At 34.3% G+C, this 18,414-nt stretch overlaps 1 protein-coding gene across 1 annotated transcript; it reads left to right on the top strand.

The window, feature by feature from the left end:
- The first annotated feature begins 2,409 nt into the window (after positions 1-2,409).
- Positions 2,410-7,530, top strand: LOC129452984 (uncharacterized). The gene is made up of 7 exons (XM_073861793.1): positions 2,410-2,455; positions 2,667-2,996; positions 4,289-4,564; positions 4,614-4,622; positions 4,659-4,763; positions 7,154-7,224; positions 7,480-7,530. Exons 1-7 carry the CDS (start codon positions 2,410-2,412, stop codon positions 7,528-7,530), a joined length of 888 nt encoding a protein of 295 aa, XP_073717894.1.
- Positions 7,531-18,414: the final 10,884 nt, after the last annotated feature.

The raw sequence follows: 18,414 nt of genomic DNA on the forward strand, positions 1-18,414 counted from the left end.
TAAAAAACTGTAACTACGGTGCATTCGCATTAAGTAACTTCGTTTTAGGCATTGATCTGCTGAATTACAAATACTGCCATAACTTCATGCTTTATTCTTTTCTTTACTTAAACCTTTACCTTCTTCCAATGCTGACCTGTATGTGTGTACCTGGTAATTATCAAGTTGTGGGGACCAATTGTCCCCACAAAGATAGGAATACCAGTATTTTTGTGACCTTGTGGGGACATTTGATGCCCCCATGAGGAAACAAGCTTATAAATCAAACGGAATGATGTTTATTGTAAATGTGAATTAGTAAAAGGGTTTCTGTGATGGTTGGGGTTAGGGAATGCTGACCTGTATGCGTGTGTGTGTATGCGTATGCGTGTGTGTGTGTGTGTGTGTGTGTGTGTGTGTGTGTGTGTGTGTGTTTGTGTGTTTGTGTGTTTGTGTGTTTGTGTGTTTGTATGTTTGGAGTAGTATGTGTTTAGTCAATAAAGTCTGATTTGTATCACACATTATGTTGTTGGTAGTTCATGCTCATAATATGGAGTCACTAATCATCAAACTTAGAATTTGAATTAAACAAAACATATTAAATGATACAATGTTGGTAAGTAACTTTAATTTCACAGAATTAATAAAATGCCATAAATCTGGAATACCTTGTTGTCACCATCTTTTGCCCCCCAGTTTGAGAACCCCTTGTGTAGAGTAACAGAATCTCCCTCCATCACTGATACTGACTTCACTTCATCACCACACACACCTGAAACACACAAACAGAGACGAGGTTTGTCACAGACTAAAGTGTTTAAACTAAAAGGTGTAGTAAAAAGTGTAGTAAACAGTTACAAACTTTGAAAATAATTTGTGGCTTTAAAATAATGATCTTTGTTGCAAGTGATAAAGTTTAAAAACCGGCTAGCATATAAAATATATACACATACCGTGTGCAAAAAACAAATAAGCCATGTTTATAAGTTACCAGCCAGACCGCAGAAGCACAAGCACTTTCTTCAACATTTTAGGGTTCTGAATAGTGTCACTGAACACAGTGATGGTATCAACAAAAGTTGTGTAGAGATAAGACCACCCCCACACCTTCAACCACACATCCTCATACACATACAAACACAATGACAAACAAGAACCACAAAAGGGGCACATGCAGGCATCATTTCTAAAGCAAATGGAAAATAACAAAAAGCATGCAAATGGAAAATAACAAGAGGCACTTTCAGAAAAAAAAGGTAAAAAGCTATCACGGGGCAGTAGCCTTTAAAAAGGGACCTTTAAATACACTTTTGCAAACTCTCAATGTAGAGTAATGTAATGCATGCGTTTTTTTAAGACTTAGTATTTAAATATTGCAATGCAAGAGTCTGTGAGATGAATACAGCTTGAACAAAACAGCTCATATGAATGTGTGAGAAAAAACTCCTGCACCAATCTAGAAGTACGATCTCGACATGTAAGCTCACATCATCAGAGCACACAGTTGTGTTATTTCTGCACAATGGTACAGACATCTAAACTTATCTCTACACAACTCTTCTTGATAGCATCACTCGAGTGACTCCATCAGACCTCTGACGTGTTGAAGAAAATGATTCTCGTGTGCTTTTATCTCTGTTTGTGCTTCTGTGGTCTGGTTGGTAAGTTATAAAAATTGTATTCGAGCTACCGAAAAAAGTTAATGAGTTTAATCAGTCTGAAGATTTACTTGCTTTAAATCACATATGTACGATTGGATTTAAGACTGTGATCTCGCATAATCAAATATTTTTAAAGATCTGGAAGTTAAATTTTGTTTCTCTGTTAAGATGATGATATTTCTGTTGAAACTCTAATGAATTTCAAATATGTCATCAATAAAGAAACTGAAATGGACTCATCAGAATCTCTGACTAGATATGGCAAGAATTTAATCCAGTATCGTGTACAAGGGACACGAGACGACACTTCAGATTTTTTATTTTAGATAATAAATTTAGTAAAAACATGACATTTTATGAATTCACAGATCTTTGCTGTTGTTTGAACATACAAATTCCAAAGCCCCAAATTTGTCAAACCATTCCCATGATTTGCGTATAAATAGAACACAGTGTGAAAAGTTATACAATATATATGGCAAATTCCAATTTTGCATGCATATGATACGCCAGTCCTTCCTGTTCACTTAAACCGGCGCATATTTTCATGTCGTTTTATGTATTGGTTTCTCTTTATTTTGTTTTTTAAACCATTGTTGCTTGGGTTTGGGGTTAGATTTGGAATATGCTTTAAATATGTAATTACTTGGGTTTCTTCATGTTTTTGTCTATTTTAAAACCATGGTCGCTTTGGTATTAGAATTGGGGTTTGGTTTAGGATGTCATTTTATGTAACAAAATCTAGCTCTAACCCCAAACTCAAGCGACAATGGTGAAAAAAGAGAAAAAAGATAAACCAATACATAAAACGACACGTAAAGATATGCCGTATAAGTGAACGTGAAGGACAGGCGCACCACATGCAAGCAAAATTGGAATCTGGCGTACGTACCGTACGACCTTTCACACTGCGCGCTACCCACACGCATTTCATGAGAATGGGCTGAATTTGATATATTTCAGACGTTAATTTTTAGATATTTAATTTTCTAAATTCTGCATTAAACTTTATTTTCTGTTGTTCAGGTGTGTTTGGTGATGAAGTGAAGTCAGTGTCAGTGATGGAGGGACATTCTGTTACTCTAAACACTGATATTACTGAAATAAAGAGAGGTGATGTGATACTGTGGAAGTTTGGACCTCAAGAGTCTCTTATAGTTAATATCAACAGAGCGGCCAATAAGACCTCAATTAATGATGATGTTCTTGATGGAAGATTCAGAGACAGACTGCAGGTGAATGATCATACTGGAGATCTCACCATCACAAACATCAAAACTAAACACACTGGATTTTATCAAATAAACATTAGAGGCATCAAAGAGATCTCATGCAGATTCAATGTTATTGTCTATGGTGAGTTGAGTTTTGGCATTTTCTCTGTCAAATGTTTGTTATTAATTTATCTTACTGTATATATTCAAAGATCATCAGATAGACTTCAGTAATGCATCATACACTGTAACAAGTGAAAAGTAGGTACAAACAAAAGTTAAATCAGTTGGTAACATCTAAAAAACCCAAAGTTTATTCAACTTAAAATTTTCACCTAAATTTACAATAAATTGAAAATTTAAGTTGAAAAAAAAATTAGGTGTTACCAATTGAAGTAATTTTCAACTTTTCACTATTTATAGTGTAAATCAGATAAAAGGATGAATTATGTGAATGCTTGGCTAAAGATGAATCTGTATAGTGTATATGATCCACATAGGAAATCGATCTAATTGTTGTGTCTTTTTGTATCCGATTGTATCAGCTCTTAAAAAGAAAGGTTCATAAATTATTATTTGTAACTTGGGTTAAAAGCTATGAAAAAATATTTACTTCGAGAACCTTTGACTAAACGTTTTTTTTTTTTTGGGGGGGGGGTCAAAATAGTCATTCTATGGCATCTTTATGTTTAAGACTAAACAAGCTAAACTTTTGTGACCGTACTGTACAGCGTGAAAGGTTACTTACACTCTAAAAATGGCTGGGTTATTTTTGACCCATAAAGGGTAAATATTGCACAGAACAAGTGCTGGGTTAAAAATTACCACAGGCGGACACTCCGTAAGTATTTTTACTTTCTACATAAAAGTACATTTTCAAGTATCTGTATTTTATCAGTGTTTTTCTTTGGAAAACATACATTTCATATTATCATAATTTTCACTCCACTACATTTCATAATTTCAAGGTTTTGGTTTATATTTAATATTTAAGTACATTAAACATCTAGTATTTTTTTTACTTTTACTTAAGTAAAAAGTACTTTTGTACTTTTACTCAAGAAAGTAAAAGTACACAATTTTAATGTAATAAGGTATTAAATCAATTTAAATATACAATATAAAAGGAAAACACAATATAATTCTATGCTTTAGAATGTAGTGAACATTTTTTAGTTTTTTTCCCCAAATGTGAAAATTTACTCAAAGTATCCAAGTAGGGTCCGCCTCTGAAAATTATCCCGTGCTGGGTTAAAAATGACCCAATGTTGGGTTGTTGTTATGCAACCATGGGGTATGATAACCCAGCAGTTGGGTTAAAATTGGGTCAATTTTTAACGCAGCACGTGTTCTGTCCAATATTTACCCATTATGGGTAAAAAATAACTCAGCCATTTTAAGAGTGTAAATATTAAAAATCCTGTTTTTTTACAGCTCGTCTTCCCGTTCCTGTCATCACCAGAGACTATTCACAATGTTCAAACTGTTCATTATTGTGTTCAGTGTTAAATGTGACACATGTGAGTCTGTCCTGGTACAAAGGAAACAGTTTATTGTCCATCATCAGTGTGTCTGATCTCAACATCAGACTCTCTCTACCTCTGGAGGTTGAATATCAGGATAACACCAAATACGGCTGTATGGTGAACAATACCATCACAAACCAAACTCAACATCTCAACATCAAGAATCTCTGTCAGATGTGTTCAGGTGAGTCACAAGTGATTTTTATTCACTGAGCTAATGTAAAATCAGACAGACAGATTGAGTTACAGACAATAATATCTCTTATTATTCATTACAGTTATCACCATTATTCGGATCTGTTGTGCTGTTGGATGTCTGATGATTGTGGCTTTAGTTCTGATCTGCTGCATCTGCAGGAAACGAAAAAACACAAAACAACAGGGCAAGTTAAAACTACTGCTAATATTACTGTAATATAATGCATTTTAAGAAATAATTATATAACTCAATAATATACTTTATACAACAGTTCTTTCTGTCTCTCGAATCTGATATGTTGAGTGTTGTGCGATATTTCACCAGTATTATCACCACTTCACCATTTGATGCGTAAACTTCTGAGGGAGTTGCGCAATTGTGCACTATAGCGTGGCTGATTAAAATGCACTTGGTGAATATAGCTATGAAAACAAAAAAATTATCTTTATCTGGAGCATCTGTTTAGTCACCATTTAGTCATCAAAAACAATGTTTGGAATTAATTCAGTATCTTGTACAGGGAAGACAAGACAACACTACTGATATTTAAGTGTCATGCAGAAACAACATCTCTCTGAATAATTTTTTTAAAGACTGTTTAAATTGTAAAAAACTTAATTAGTCTGTTTTATGTAGTACAGACAAGAACAAAGTCTATAAATATATAAGTTATGAAATTTAACTTTTACCTCTGGTAAACAATAATTACTATTATAAACAAATGAATAAAACAAACAAATACATGCAATGGATTTACAAGACCAAAGACTATTGGTTAGGTATACAAAAAACAAATCTCATTTTTACCATCAGACACAGATACATCAGAGCCAGCGGAAAATTATAGGTGTGGCCGAGATGAGGCTGTGGTAAGCAGGGTAAACGAGTGCTATCTTTACTAATCGATTGCAGATTTGAATATTATACATGTACATTTTCACCTTAAGTATTCTAAAGTAAAAAAAGAATATTGTGAAATGGCTATTAGATCTATTGAGTTCTTGTGACATTGAAAACAAAGAGCTGAAAGGGTTACCTGCTGTTGTATAAACGCAATATCGCTCTTGTATTCGTGTTGGCTCTTTATACCATGGGCCTGTTGAATGCTTTATTCTGATTGGTTGAGAAATGTTCTACGGGTGTTGGTTTTTTATTTCACAGCGCTCTAAAATACTTGATTCTGATTGGCCAGCCATGGACATTACAAAGTTCGTTCTTTTCAAATAACTACTAATCAATCAATTTCAATTTTATTTATATATAGCACACTTAAAACAACCATGGTTGACCAAGGTGCTTCACAGGTTCAATTTGACCAACAACAATAATGTCTAATGTCTTTTCATAACATATATGACATTATATTTACAAATTATTAAACCAAATAGTGTGTTAGTGACATTTGAATGTCTTATCTTAAAATCGAATGTAAATGGATTTTCCTCTCAGGTCTGCATTCGTTAAAAATGTTTTAAATAAATATTTAATGCTCCTTACCTTACTTATGATTTAAATAGCCATGTAATAAGTGAAATAATGTACAGTGAGCAGGTTGTTATTCCAAAAATAAGCCCCTTTAGTGTGATACAAGACCCTTCTGTGCACAATGATTCCTGATCACACTTTTGGGGTGTGATTTCTGCGATAACAACCTGCTGCCTAAACATTATCCCCAGGGTTCCCACACCTTTAATTAACTTCAAATTCAAGGACCTTTCAAGGACTTTCCAGGTCCAATACCCTAAAATTCAAGGACTAAATTTGGGAAAAACATTTCAAGTAAGAGCAAGGCTACATTGTGTTAAGATATATTGTTACAGTTCCCTTTCGTGGGAACTCGCGCTGCATCACTGCGGTGACGTCTCCAGGGGTAAGTGAGTCTATATGTGTATATCAAATTCAACCAATGGTGAAGCTGAACGACAAAGACAGGGTGACGCCGGAGCCAGGAAGTATATCACTATCTGAAATATTGCCAAAGACTGCATTACAGGGATACAGGAAGTATGACAAGGGAGACGCAGCGTCTCATTCCCTTCTCAGGGAACAACAGTTACATATGTAACCCAAGACGTTTTCATGTGTCAAACACAACTATGCAAAAAAGCATTTTGGTATGAATCAACATTCACATACAGAAGATATAAGCAATTAAAGCGAACAGTTTAGCACGTCTGCTTAAAAAGTCTAGAATTTTTATGATATTATCCTACACAGAGAATAATATGGATTTATTTTCCTGAAAACTTCTTGCATAAAATAGATTCAAGCACTTTCAATGACCTGTATCTATGTATGTATATTTTCAACAACTTTCCCGCGCCTTGAATTCCCCCCCCTAGATTCACAAACTTTCAAGAATTTCAAGGACTCAAGGGAACCCTGTATCCCTTACATAAAACACACCTAAACTGTTCACCTGCTTCACGTTGTGCTGCATTATCACCTTGGGTGTGCATTATTGTAGAAAGATTAAACGGCCTGTCGTCAATTATTACTTAGATATTGCAATAGTATTTGAACAGATCAAAAGTTGAATACGTTTTATTCATGTGTCTTTGATTGTTGAAACAGTTGAAACAGCCAGTGAAGAGGAGATCACTTATGCAAATCCAGCAATCTATACAACACAAGTACATGAAACGGTAAGATCATTAATGACCGTTATTAATGATAATAATTTCATAATTTCTGCATTTCAGATTATACAGTCTACTACACACACAACTATAAGGTTTAGTGTTAGATATACTAGCAACCATTCACTTTGATCGTTACTCGTATATTCTGAATTCATAAAATGTAAATGTCATAAGCTGACAACGTTATTTACAATCCAACACACTGTCTTTAGTCACATATTGTGCTGTTATTAAATGTTGTGTGATGTGTTTGTACAGAGAGCTCCAGTGGAGGATGATGTGGTGTATACAGGAATCAGAAGAAGATGATTGACTTTTTGTGGTTTTCTCTTACTGTTAGAACATGAGTGTGGGTACCACCACAGATGCATTGCAATATGCTAAAAAACTGACCTGGCAAAAAATTTATCACTTCTAGTTCGCAAAGTATCCATTGTAGGTTTTTCATAAATTGTTTCCACTGAATGCACGTGACAGCCTAGCAACTTCATTTCTGCGTCAAAGTGAAACCTGATGTCCTACATTTGTAAGTGTGGAAAGAAATGTGGTTTGGTCTATAGTTGTGTGTTGGTATATGATTGTGATCGCTGTGCATGTAAATTTTACATTAAAGTAAAGTATTAAACCATTAATCAACACAACGCACATACAAAATAATTAGAATATGTGTCTTTGGCCATGCCCATTTAGGAAAACAAGAAAGCATAATAAATGTAACTGAAGAAATGTAATAAATGTTACCATCGTGTGTTACTTTGCTCACAGCTGATCGGATTAGTTTCACTGCGCATTTTTGGTTCCAAAACATTACATGCCCCAGAGCAGAGGCCTGTACCAAAAAGTCAATTTAGTTAACTAACCAGATAAGTTGCCAATCCTGGTTTTGGGTATCATAAAAGTAGCTTGGCTTCAAGTGGTTATTTGTAATGTTATAACTTTGCATGACAGTGTATCGATGTGGAGGTTTCAATAGGTGACAAGCAGGTTGCAGTATGAGAAAAGGTCACATTTAAAGCTTAAAATGACTAAGGATTGAGGTTTTTAAGTAAAACTCACAGCTTTATATAAGATTTTTAATGATGGTGACAGAGACTAGACTACAGACACAAACTGCAATGACAGCTATGGTCAGATTCACAATTTTAAATTTCCTTTGGTGTGTAAGTGTGTATTAGAATGTTAACAATATGCAAAAGGTACAAACCCCAAAGTAAACAAAGCGAGTTATCGTCTCCAACTTAAATCTCTTTTCTTGGACTACAACAAACACACGAATTGTAAGCAACAGTTTACTTCCTGGTATTGGTGGTGTAGACAAGACGGATTAGCTGGCCAATCAGGGACAGTTTTTTACAAAAACTGTCCCTTCTCAGGAAGAAAGGGAAATCTGGAGCTACAAAAATGTACAGTATTTGAAAAATATTGTTTTTTAACCGTAAACCACGCGAACACATTGTATTATACCAAATACACAAAATACACAGTCATCAAAACATTCAAATCCTATTATAACTATTAAATCCACTCTCAAAGAAAACTCCTTCTTTTTTCATATTTAAGAAAGATGTTGATATATATTTAGTTTCCTTGAGGAATTCAAAAAATACTGTTGCTTGTAAGACTCTACAATGGTGTCAATCCTTTCAGCTAACTTAATTATCTTTATATTTATGTTTATGTAATGTAACCCATGATGTTATGTTATGTACTCTTTTCCATATATTGTACTGTTCTGTATATTTTTTGTTTAAGCATAATAAAAAGAAAAAAAAAACTATTAAATCCACCTTTACGAAAATTAACCATGATTTTACTACAGTTTAAACCATATAACCATGTGGTAAAACCATGGTTTTGCTAATAGTAACAAACCAACAAACATGGTTAATATTCGTAATGGTATTAGCATTTCTCTCATGTTATTAAGCAGGTTTATGTTTATAATTCAACATACCTGATACAATAAAGATGTTTGTTGAATTTGTTCAAGTCATCGAGTTTTATCATTTTAAATGTGTAATTTTGTGTTTTTAGGGTTTTTTACGCTGAACGGATCACTGTCGTCTCCAGTTGACTTTCATTTCAACAGATAATCGTATGTTTAACTGATTTTACCTTGACTAAATGAATCATGTTGCAAAATGTTGCGCTGACTGAAAGAGCGTCTCCCGGGTGATCAAGTAACGTCATTGCTCTGATCAGCGCGTGCGCTTGGTCACTGCAGCTGGTTTGCCTGCGTCTCCTTCTTAAACCAAATACATTTACATTGATATTAGGTTCCTCAAATTACTACATTCACACATTAGCGCTTTTTGACACTGAAGTAAACCAAGTTTAAAGACTCAGAGACTCATAAAGCAGCAGCAGTAGAGCGCCATCTTGTATCCAATAGCAGATATTAGCTCAACCTCTGACTGACAGATGTCCCTCCATTAAAGGGATAGTTCACCCATAAAGTCTCACTTTCATGTTGTTACAAACCTATATACATTTCTTTGTTCTGATTCACGAAAGAAGATTTATTTAGAGGATTGTTTGTAACCAAATCTATCATGAGCCCCATTCACTTCCATAGTAGCAAAAACAGAATAGGCATATTATGTAAGTGAATGGGCTCATTAAAGGTTTGGTTACAAACATTGCCCCACATAGATTTGTTTTCTCTTTGTGTTTATCAGAACAAATAAATTACAGGCTTGTAACAACACGAGAGTGAGAAAATTAATAATGAAAAAATTCATAATTCAAACAAATGCTCTTAATAAAATAATAATTAATTTTAATACATTTAAGGGACTCAACAATATTAAACGTATATTCGACAGAGGGACTTTAAATCCGTTTATTTCCTGCAAAAAGATACAATTTAAAGTTTTAACCACACATTCTTACTTTCTTAGAATATTTAGCACACACTTGAAACAAATTACATTTATTGATTTGGCAGATGATTACAGTGCACTTTCCATTTTACTTTGTGTTCTGTCTGTGGGATTCAAACCCATGACCTCACCATTGCTAGTCCTGCTGCTCTACCAGTACAGCCACACAACAACACTACAAAAGAAATACCCAACTACTCCTGTTCACATTTATTTTCTTATGTTTCACTTTACTGTATAAAGTTAATTTGTGAAAGACTAATCCATCAGGGTAACATACTAGTTGTTGTTGAGTAGTGAAAGTATTCATACTTTTGATGATTACTATTATCAACAGAAAGATACACACCACTCAATGAAATACTGCTGTGTAGCCTACACTCTTAAAATGAATGTGTTAAATTAACACATCTTGTGTTGTCCCTTTTATTTTTTATGAACTTAAATGACACTTAATGTGTTAAAAACAACACATAATGTGTTAAACAGTTTAACACAAAGCAATGTGTTAAAATTAACACATCCAGGGTGTGTATATTTTAACACATTGCTTTGTGTTAAACTATTTAACACATTATGTGTTTAACACATTATGTGTCATTTCGTGCTGATTTAGAGTTCATATAAACAAAAGGGACAAAACAACACAAAGTGTGGTGCTCCAAAAACAACACAGAGATGTGCCAAATCAAGGACAACACACCATTTGTGCCGCCCCCAACTAGACACAAGACGTGCCAATTCAACACACTCGTTCCAAGAGTGTACAAGTACTGAGTGTAAATTTTACTCAATTAAAAGTAAAAGTATCTGGGCAAAATTATACTTGAGTAAAAGTAAAAAAGTACCACATTAAAATTCTATTTAAGTATTAAAAAAGTAAAAGAACAGGAAGAATGAAAACGAGAGATTCATGTTTAAGCTTTTAATCTCTAAAAACATGAAGTGAATGAATCACATACAAGGTTTTATCCTTTACAACTGTTTGTATTTAAAGCAACACTAAAGAACTCTGGCTCTTTGCTCCCCCTACAGGTTAGAAGCGTAATTGTTCATTACCACTGTCGTAAATACTGGTCTCTTGATCCTTGGGTTTGCCCTTTGGTGTTATATTTATTCAGGCCTTTTCAATGTGATTTGAAAGACATTGAATATGGCAAAAAAGTATAAGTAAAGTATTATCACTGACTAATGACCATTATGGTGTTAGTGTTATGAGTTAAAAGTAATTTACTGACTGTATACAGAAGCTCATAAGTGGTTAGATGGGTGGCAACCCTTTATAGTAGTCTTATAATGTGACAGAAACTGAGTATTGAGGTAGCCAGAGGAATCTTAAAAACATTGGGAATAAATGAAATTAAAAACATATGCAAACTACACACACAGACATCAAGAATCAGTCTATGAATCTCAACAATGGTGACTATCAAATGAAAAGCTTCATGCTGCAATGCATGCTGGATATCAGCATAGTACAAAACTCATTCATGACTCCCAGCATGCATTGCAGCATGAATAAATTATGCAGATGAACTGTTTTCCCATTTTCTTTTGTCACCATAGTTGAGAATCATAGGCTGATTCTTGATGTGTGTGTGTGTCAGCTGAGTGCTAGGGTTTCACGTTCACCAAAGTCCATATGTATACAATTCTGTCAAGATATCAAATTACTGTAATAATAGTTGTAATGATTCTGATTCAAATATGTAAATACTCGATCATAAACATCCCTAAGTACTATTAATTGTTATGTTTAAGCTTCTTAAGGCTGGCGAGAGAAACTACTGATCAATAATCAGACACCCAACCTTATGAGACTCTATCATCTCTTGGTTTTCTTTGGCATAACAAACATGCATCATAAAGACACAGTTAAAGCTACCAGACTGAACACCAAGTCAAGAGCCCAACTAATGAAAACAGTGATCACCATAATGGTGACTTTAAAGAAAATGCTTGTAAAGTCTAGTAAACACCTGTTTGTTCTCAGTAAGAACTTTTGTAAATGTATAACAGAAATAAAGTCAAAGTGGTTTATAAGTGAAGATGGTGGTAATGGTGTTTGTGTAAATGTTTAATTCTCCTCTGGTGATATATGGAGATGTTTAATGTTTTGTGTTATTTTTAGTTGATGTTCATCTAAGTCTTTGTGTCTGTAAATGTTTCTGCTCATGTCTTCTCTTTTTTTTGTTTATGTTTTCTTTAGTGATTTTTTTAGCAGCAGGTGTCCATCATTAATGCTTCAGTTTCTGAACTCATTGACTTGATTTCAGGTGGATCATTAGGAAACTAATGTAGGGAATAGTGAATGAGGGTGTAGGGTGTGATTTGGGACGCAGTCTTAAACGGTGGACTCTCAGGGCTGTAAATTCACATTATTCTGAGAACTGATTTTTTACAGAATGCAGAATTTAACAGTATACTTCTGTTTTTGTTAAAAAACAGAATTATACTGTTAAATTTGGCTGTTTTTTAACAGCAATTTTTTACAGTGTGCAGCATAGCTGGCTCTGATTGGATTGTAGGTCTGCCGTAAAGCAAGTTTTTGTAGTTTTCACTCGAACTACAGGACCACTACCCAACGGTTGGAAACTTCTTTAGTGCGGTTTTGGCCGATAGAGGGCTGCAAAGCGAATGTGAAAGTGCCATTCACCCTGTTTTGTGTGGATGAACCACTGAAACTTTTTTGGAAACGTTATTTTAAGGTAAAAAAACTCTTTGGTGTTGCTTTAATTGTATTTATTTATCAAACTATAAGACTACTACCTAATTTCAACATGAGCTCACAAATTTCTGTGGTATTGTCACAGAATTTTTTGCTCATTTATCTATGTCATTGTCACGGATCTCCACATTTTTCTTTTCCGTGTCAGTTTCACACATTGATTACAGTTTTACATATTTAATTGTTTTTCCTATTTTTAAATAGGGGTTCGATTTGGGGTTTGGGTTAGGATGCCACTTTAACTATTGGTTTATACTATTTTTCCAGACTTTTAAAATTGTCCCCTGACGTTAGGGTTAGGAGTTTGGATGTCATTTTATGTTACAGAAAGTCATTCTAACCCCAAACCCACGCGAAAATGGTAAGAAAATAGGAAAAACAATTGAGTAGCCAATACGTGAAACTGACACAGAAAAGAAAGTCTGTGGTACAGACACAGAAAATGACAATAAATTTCAGTATGCAACATGCTACTCAAAGTTGTAAAACCTTGAATTAAACTTAAATTTCAAGCTCTATCAAGCCTCTCACAGGCAGCCGATGCAGGACGAGGTGTATTAGACCTTGTTCACACTGTCAGTACAAATCCAATTTTGGTGCACATCCGACAGGAATCCAATCACATTTAGAACGTGTGAACGGCTAAAAACCACATGAAATCATTTTTTTCTAATCCATTTCAGGCTACATCCAGAGGTGGTTTGAAATCCTTTTCAAATCGCATTTCCGGAAATCCATTTCAGTCTGACCGCCCTGATCGCATTTGTGTAGCTTTTTGTTTACGTCATGCTGTCAGTCACATAAAACACGTCAGACGTCGAGGCAGATTGTCGTGCCAGCGCGACGTCATTGCCATAGAAACAGTGCAGATAATCTGGAAAACAGCTACAGGACGCACATATCAGATCTGAACAGTTGTGATACACAATGTGGACAGTGAGTCTGTCAAATTAGATGTGCACCAAAACCAGATTTGGACTGACAGTGTGAACAAGGTCTTAGTCTTGATAGAGAGGCTGCAAACAGGAGGGAACGTGTCACACTTCATGTGTTGTCAGTTTAAAGAAGCGAAAAAATCTTTATGAACTGTTGGCCAATTCCTTAGTGTGGTCCAAAGACTCCAGAATAAATAACATTTAAATTAAACTGGCCATCAGCGCAATTCAATTGGTTTGATAGAGCAAGGGGAAAATAGATCTCTAAAATTTAAGTACTTTTTGACTGTAAATAAAATTGTAAGGAGTAAAAACTAAAAAGTATTTTTTTCTTAAAAAAATGTAAAAGTATAGATTTTTAATTGTACTCAAGTAAAGTAAAAATCCCCCAAAATAATACTTAAGTACAGTAATCAAGTAAAATTATCACTCTGTATGTCAGTAAGATCAGTGTGTAGAGTAACAGAAGCTCCCTCGATCACTGACTCCATCTTATCTGTCGCAACAACAAACATGTGATTATAAACACAAAATTGAAACCTGGATATGTACATTTTACATATGTAACACCATCAATTCTACTTGTTCAAAATAAAGCTTATTATTTTCCTCTCGTTGAATCAGCTGATGTTAATTCTTATCCCATCATTTGTCTCTTCAGTGGCGCCTCAAGCGATAGTAAATTACAACAACAGTTACAGCAGCAATAAGGAGGAAAGTGAAACATATTCCGGCTACAGCACCTAAAGACAGACCCAATGCTGTAATGATAAAAAAATATTAATGTAAATGAATAAAGTAAATAGACCAACACATAAGAGTAACAGAATAAATACCACTGTTGAAACAGCTTCATAAACTTCATGAACACATTTAATGTAACATCAGGTATTTGTTTTGAGATTATCTCTTTACACTAAATAAATGCTGGGTTGTTTGGATGTAATGGGTAAAAAATGGATAAACCCAACTATTGGATAAATAAAGAAGAAAATGTCCACATTTGTTGAAATAACCCAGCATTTCTTTAGGATATAAGCTATCATTTGGCTTCAGAAGATAAAAACAATATGAACCATATATTCTTGATGTTTAATTTGTTATATGTCTGTTTTTACTGAAAGAAACTAGCTTGGGCATTCAGCTAAATGACAAACTTTTGGGAGGTACACTGAAAAAAAGAATACGCTGGATTTACTTAAAAATATAGTGCATCATTTCTGCATCCATTTTTTTAAAGTAAGTTTCACATGGAATTGGCTTACTTAAAATTTCAAGTAAAACTTACTTGAAAAACTATATTTGTAAGTAAATCCAGCGTATTATTTTTTACAGTGTAAAAAAGCAACCAATGTCAGTTAATGTTTTCAAATCAAGAGTTTCTATGCATAAAATATTAATATATGCATTAATATATGAATAAAACATAAATATTTTTCTCAAACAAATCACTGTTTTGCTTTAGAAGAAAGTTGTTAACCCACTAGTTGTTTAGACCACTTTAATAATGGATAATAACTTTAAACAGTATCAAATAATGCTGTCAATTTTTTTCTTCAACATTTACGAATTGATCCAAAGTCAAAAAATTTATTTTGTAATGAACCTGGACATTTAAACAACATACACAGGTCTTTATGTGCCAAACTTTGTGCAAGTGTGTGCAACATTTCATGCATAGACTCTTGCCCAAACGATGTCATTGGTAAAAGGTGTGAGCAGCCATTTTTTGAGATATTTTGGCTTTGGAGAAGCGTCATCATGCATATTTTGTTGTTGTTGTTGTTGTTGTTTGTTTGTTTTGTGCTGGCACAAGCTGTTAGTAATAGCCCTTCAAATCTAACAGGCTATTTGCTGGAAAGTAATTACAAACAAAATCTAGAAGAGTAACTAAAAGTGAACATTCAAGTTTACTAAATACCAAAGAATGTTAAAGGGACATTCCACTTTTTTGAAAATATGCTCGTCTTCCAGCTCCCCTAGAGCCAAACATCCGACCTCCACCATCTTGTAATCCACTCAGCCGATCTCCGGGTCTGGTGCTAACACTTTTAGCATAGCAATCCATTGAATCTGATTAGACCATTAGCATCGCGCTAAAAAATAACCAAAGAGTTTCGATATTTTTCCTATTTAAAACTTGACTCTTCTGTAGTTACATCATGTAATAAGAACAAAAAAAAAAAAAAAAATTTGCAATTTTCTAGGCAGATATGGCTAGGAACTATACTCTCATTCTGGCACAATAGGACTTTGCTGCACTCTAAAAAAAATCCGTAAAAACACGGACAAAGTACTGTGTAAATATGAAGGAATTTTCCGTATTTATGTTTTACAGACATTTATCTGTTTTTTTTTTAATAACATGTTGCATTATGGGTGCAACAACTCCTGCTGCAATCTTCCACTTTTGCCTCTCTATCACCATCTCTGTTTGAAATCTAAAATTACAACTTGCTTGCAGAGTTATTTTCTAACATGGATGATGTTTAACTTCTAAACAAATGCTGTCAGAACAAGATAGAAGTGTTAAACTATTCCAGCATCGACACATGTGATTTAGTAGACAAATCTTCTTTCTTACGTGACGTGTAAGTCAAATGGATATTTACCACAACATTTATCACATTAAATCTCCAGTTTGTGTTTGTTTTAGATTCATTTGAAGTCACCACTATGGTGATTAGTGTTTCCTTTAGTTAGGCTTTTGTCCCTTGACCTTCACAGAACTGACTCTGCTCTTTTAGCCTTGCAAGTTGCAACAGTGTTTTTGCTTGTAGCAATTGCAACTTGTTTGTTGCTTGAGGAAGGAGAACTGTCTATGATGTCATATAAGCTTAGTTGTTTATATGTTATACTGCCTAACACTTAAATATGAAATGATAAAATAAGAATAATGAACTGAAGTGTATTAGTGACACTCTATGCTGATCTAAAAACACACTGTATTGAATAAGATTGCTGCAAATGTGTCAGTTGTGGTAATTGCTTCAGAGATATCAACACTTTGGATACAAATCTCAACAATGGTGAGAGTAAATGTTAAGAAAGTTTTCTGTCCTGGTACCCAGCATGCATTGCGGCATGAAGCTTTGTTGTTGATTGTCACCATTGTTGCGTTTCATAGGCAGATTGAAGTGTCCCTAAAGGTTACGGACAATGTTCTGTAAATCTACTGACATTTTTCTGTAAATCTACAGAATGTTCAGTTTTTGAATAAACGGAAATGTCTGTAAACAAAACGGAAAAGGTACCGGTAATTTTCTGCCAGGACATTATCCGTTTTTTTACGGATTATTTTTTTAGAGTGTGCTGTAACATGGCTGCAGGAGGCGCAATGATATTACGCATGATATTACCTGCTATTGAAAGTTACCAAGGGGACTATTTTCAGGGACTAATGTTACCATGTTACGCCAGTAAAGTCCTTGATTATTACGCCAGAATTAGAGTATAGAAAATCGCAACTTTTAATTTTCCGTTGGTCTTTGTACACGACTGAAACTATAGAAAAGTCAAGTTTTAAAAAGATTTAACTATCGAAAACTCTTTGGTTATTTTTTTAGCGCAATGCTAATGGTCTAATCAGATTCAATCGATTGTGCTAAGCTATGCTAAAGTTGCTTGCGCCAGACCCGGAAATGGTAACACTTTATTTCGATAGTCCACCCCAGACACCCCACCGACTACAAGCAACCCTGCAACTACTCATCAACTACTTATCAACTACCAATCTTTAAATAATTAGTAAACTGTCTGCTTAATATCTACTAACACTTGATTGCGATGATATCTCAACAGACATTCATCTGTCTAGAAGTATATTTGCATGTGCATGTCAACTTATTCCACTACCCCAAACATCTTCCCTAACCCTTACAGTCTACTAATACTCTGATGACAGTTAGTTGACGTATAGTTGCAAATGATTGAAAGTAGTTGACATGTAGTTGCAAAGTTATTTATAGTTAGTAGAATGTCTAAAGTGGACTATCAAAATAAAGTGTAACCCCTGAAATCAGCTGAATAGATTTATAAACGGTAAAAATCAAATGTTTAACTCTAGTAGAGCTGGAAAATGAGTATATTTCCAAAAAAAGTGAAGTGTCCGTTTAAATGAATTGTTTATCCTAAGATGACAATTCTTTTAGAGTGTTTAATATTTTCTTTCTCCATTTGTATATTTTAGAAGAAAAAAAAAACACTGTAAAACGTCGCAATACAATGCAGGTTCAAATTACGACCGTTATGCTTTTTCTGATAGTCAACATTTTATGCAATCTGTACATAAACAGTGTTTTCTAGGGATGATCCTGGATCCGTTTCAAACATAGACAGCTAAACTAACATTAAAAATAATAAAATTGACTATTAAAATGTACTCACCACACACAGTAACTGTGATTGACTGATGTATGGTGTGTGTACTGCTGTTGCTGATATCTACTTCATAAACTCCAGAATGAGTGTTTCTGATGTTTGTGATGGTGAGAGATCCAGTCTGATTGTCCAGTTGGAGTCTATTTTTGAATATCCCATCAAGAACGTCATCATGTATAGAGAAGATACCAGCCCTTCTGTCGAGTTCGACTAGAGGAGAGTTTTCATGACGAAATCTCCACCTTATCACATCATGTGTCTTGATATC

Source organism: Misgurnus anguillicaudatus, chromosome 23, assembly GCF_027580225.2.
Source record: "Misgurnus anguillicaudatus chromosome 23, ASM2758022v2, whole genome shotgun sequence".
NCBI classification, from domain to species: Eukaryota; Metazoa; Chordata; class Actinopteri; order Cypriniformes; family Cobitidae; genus Misgurnus; species Misgurnus anguillicaudatus.

What these genes read in the sequence shown, in the direction of transcription:
- LOC129452984 (XM_073861793.1), top strand. Translation starts at nt 2,410, where the DNA reads ATGGTGAAAAAAGAGAAAAAAGATAAACCAATACATAAAACGACAC. An exon ending in ACCAATACATAAAACGACAC is followed by an intron (nt 2,456 to 2,666) that starts GTAAAGATATGC and finishes TCTGTTGTTCAG; the next exon opens with GTGTGTTTGGTGATGAAGTG. An exon ending in AAAAAACACAAAACAACAGG is followed by an intron (nt 4,764 to 7,153) that starts GCAAGTTAAAAC and finishes TTGTTGAAACAG; the next exon opens with TTGAAACAGCCAGTGAAGAG.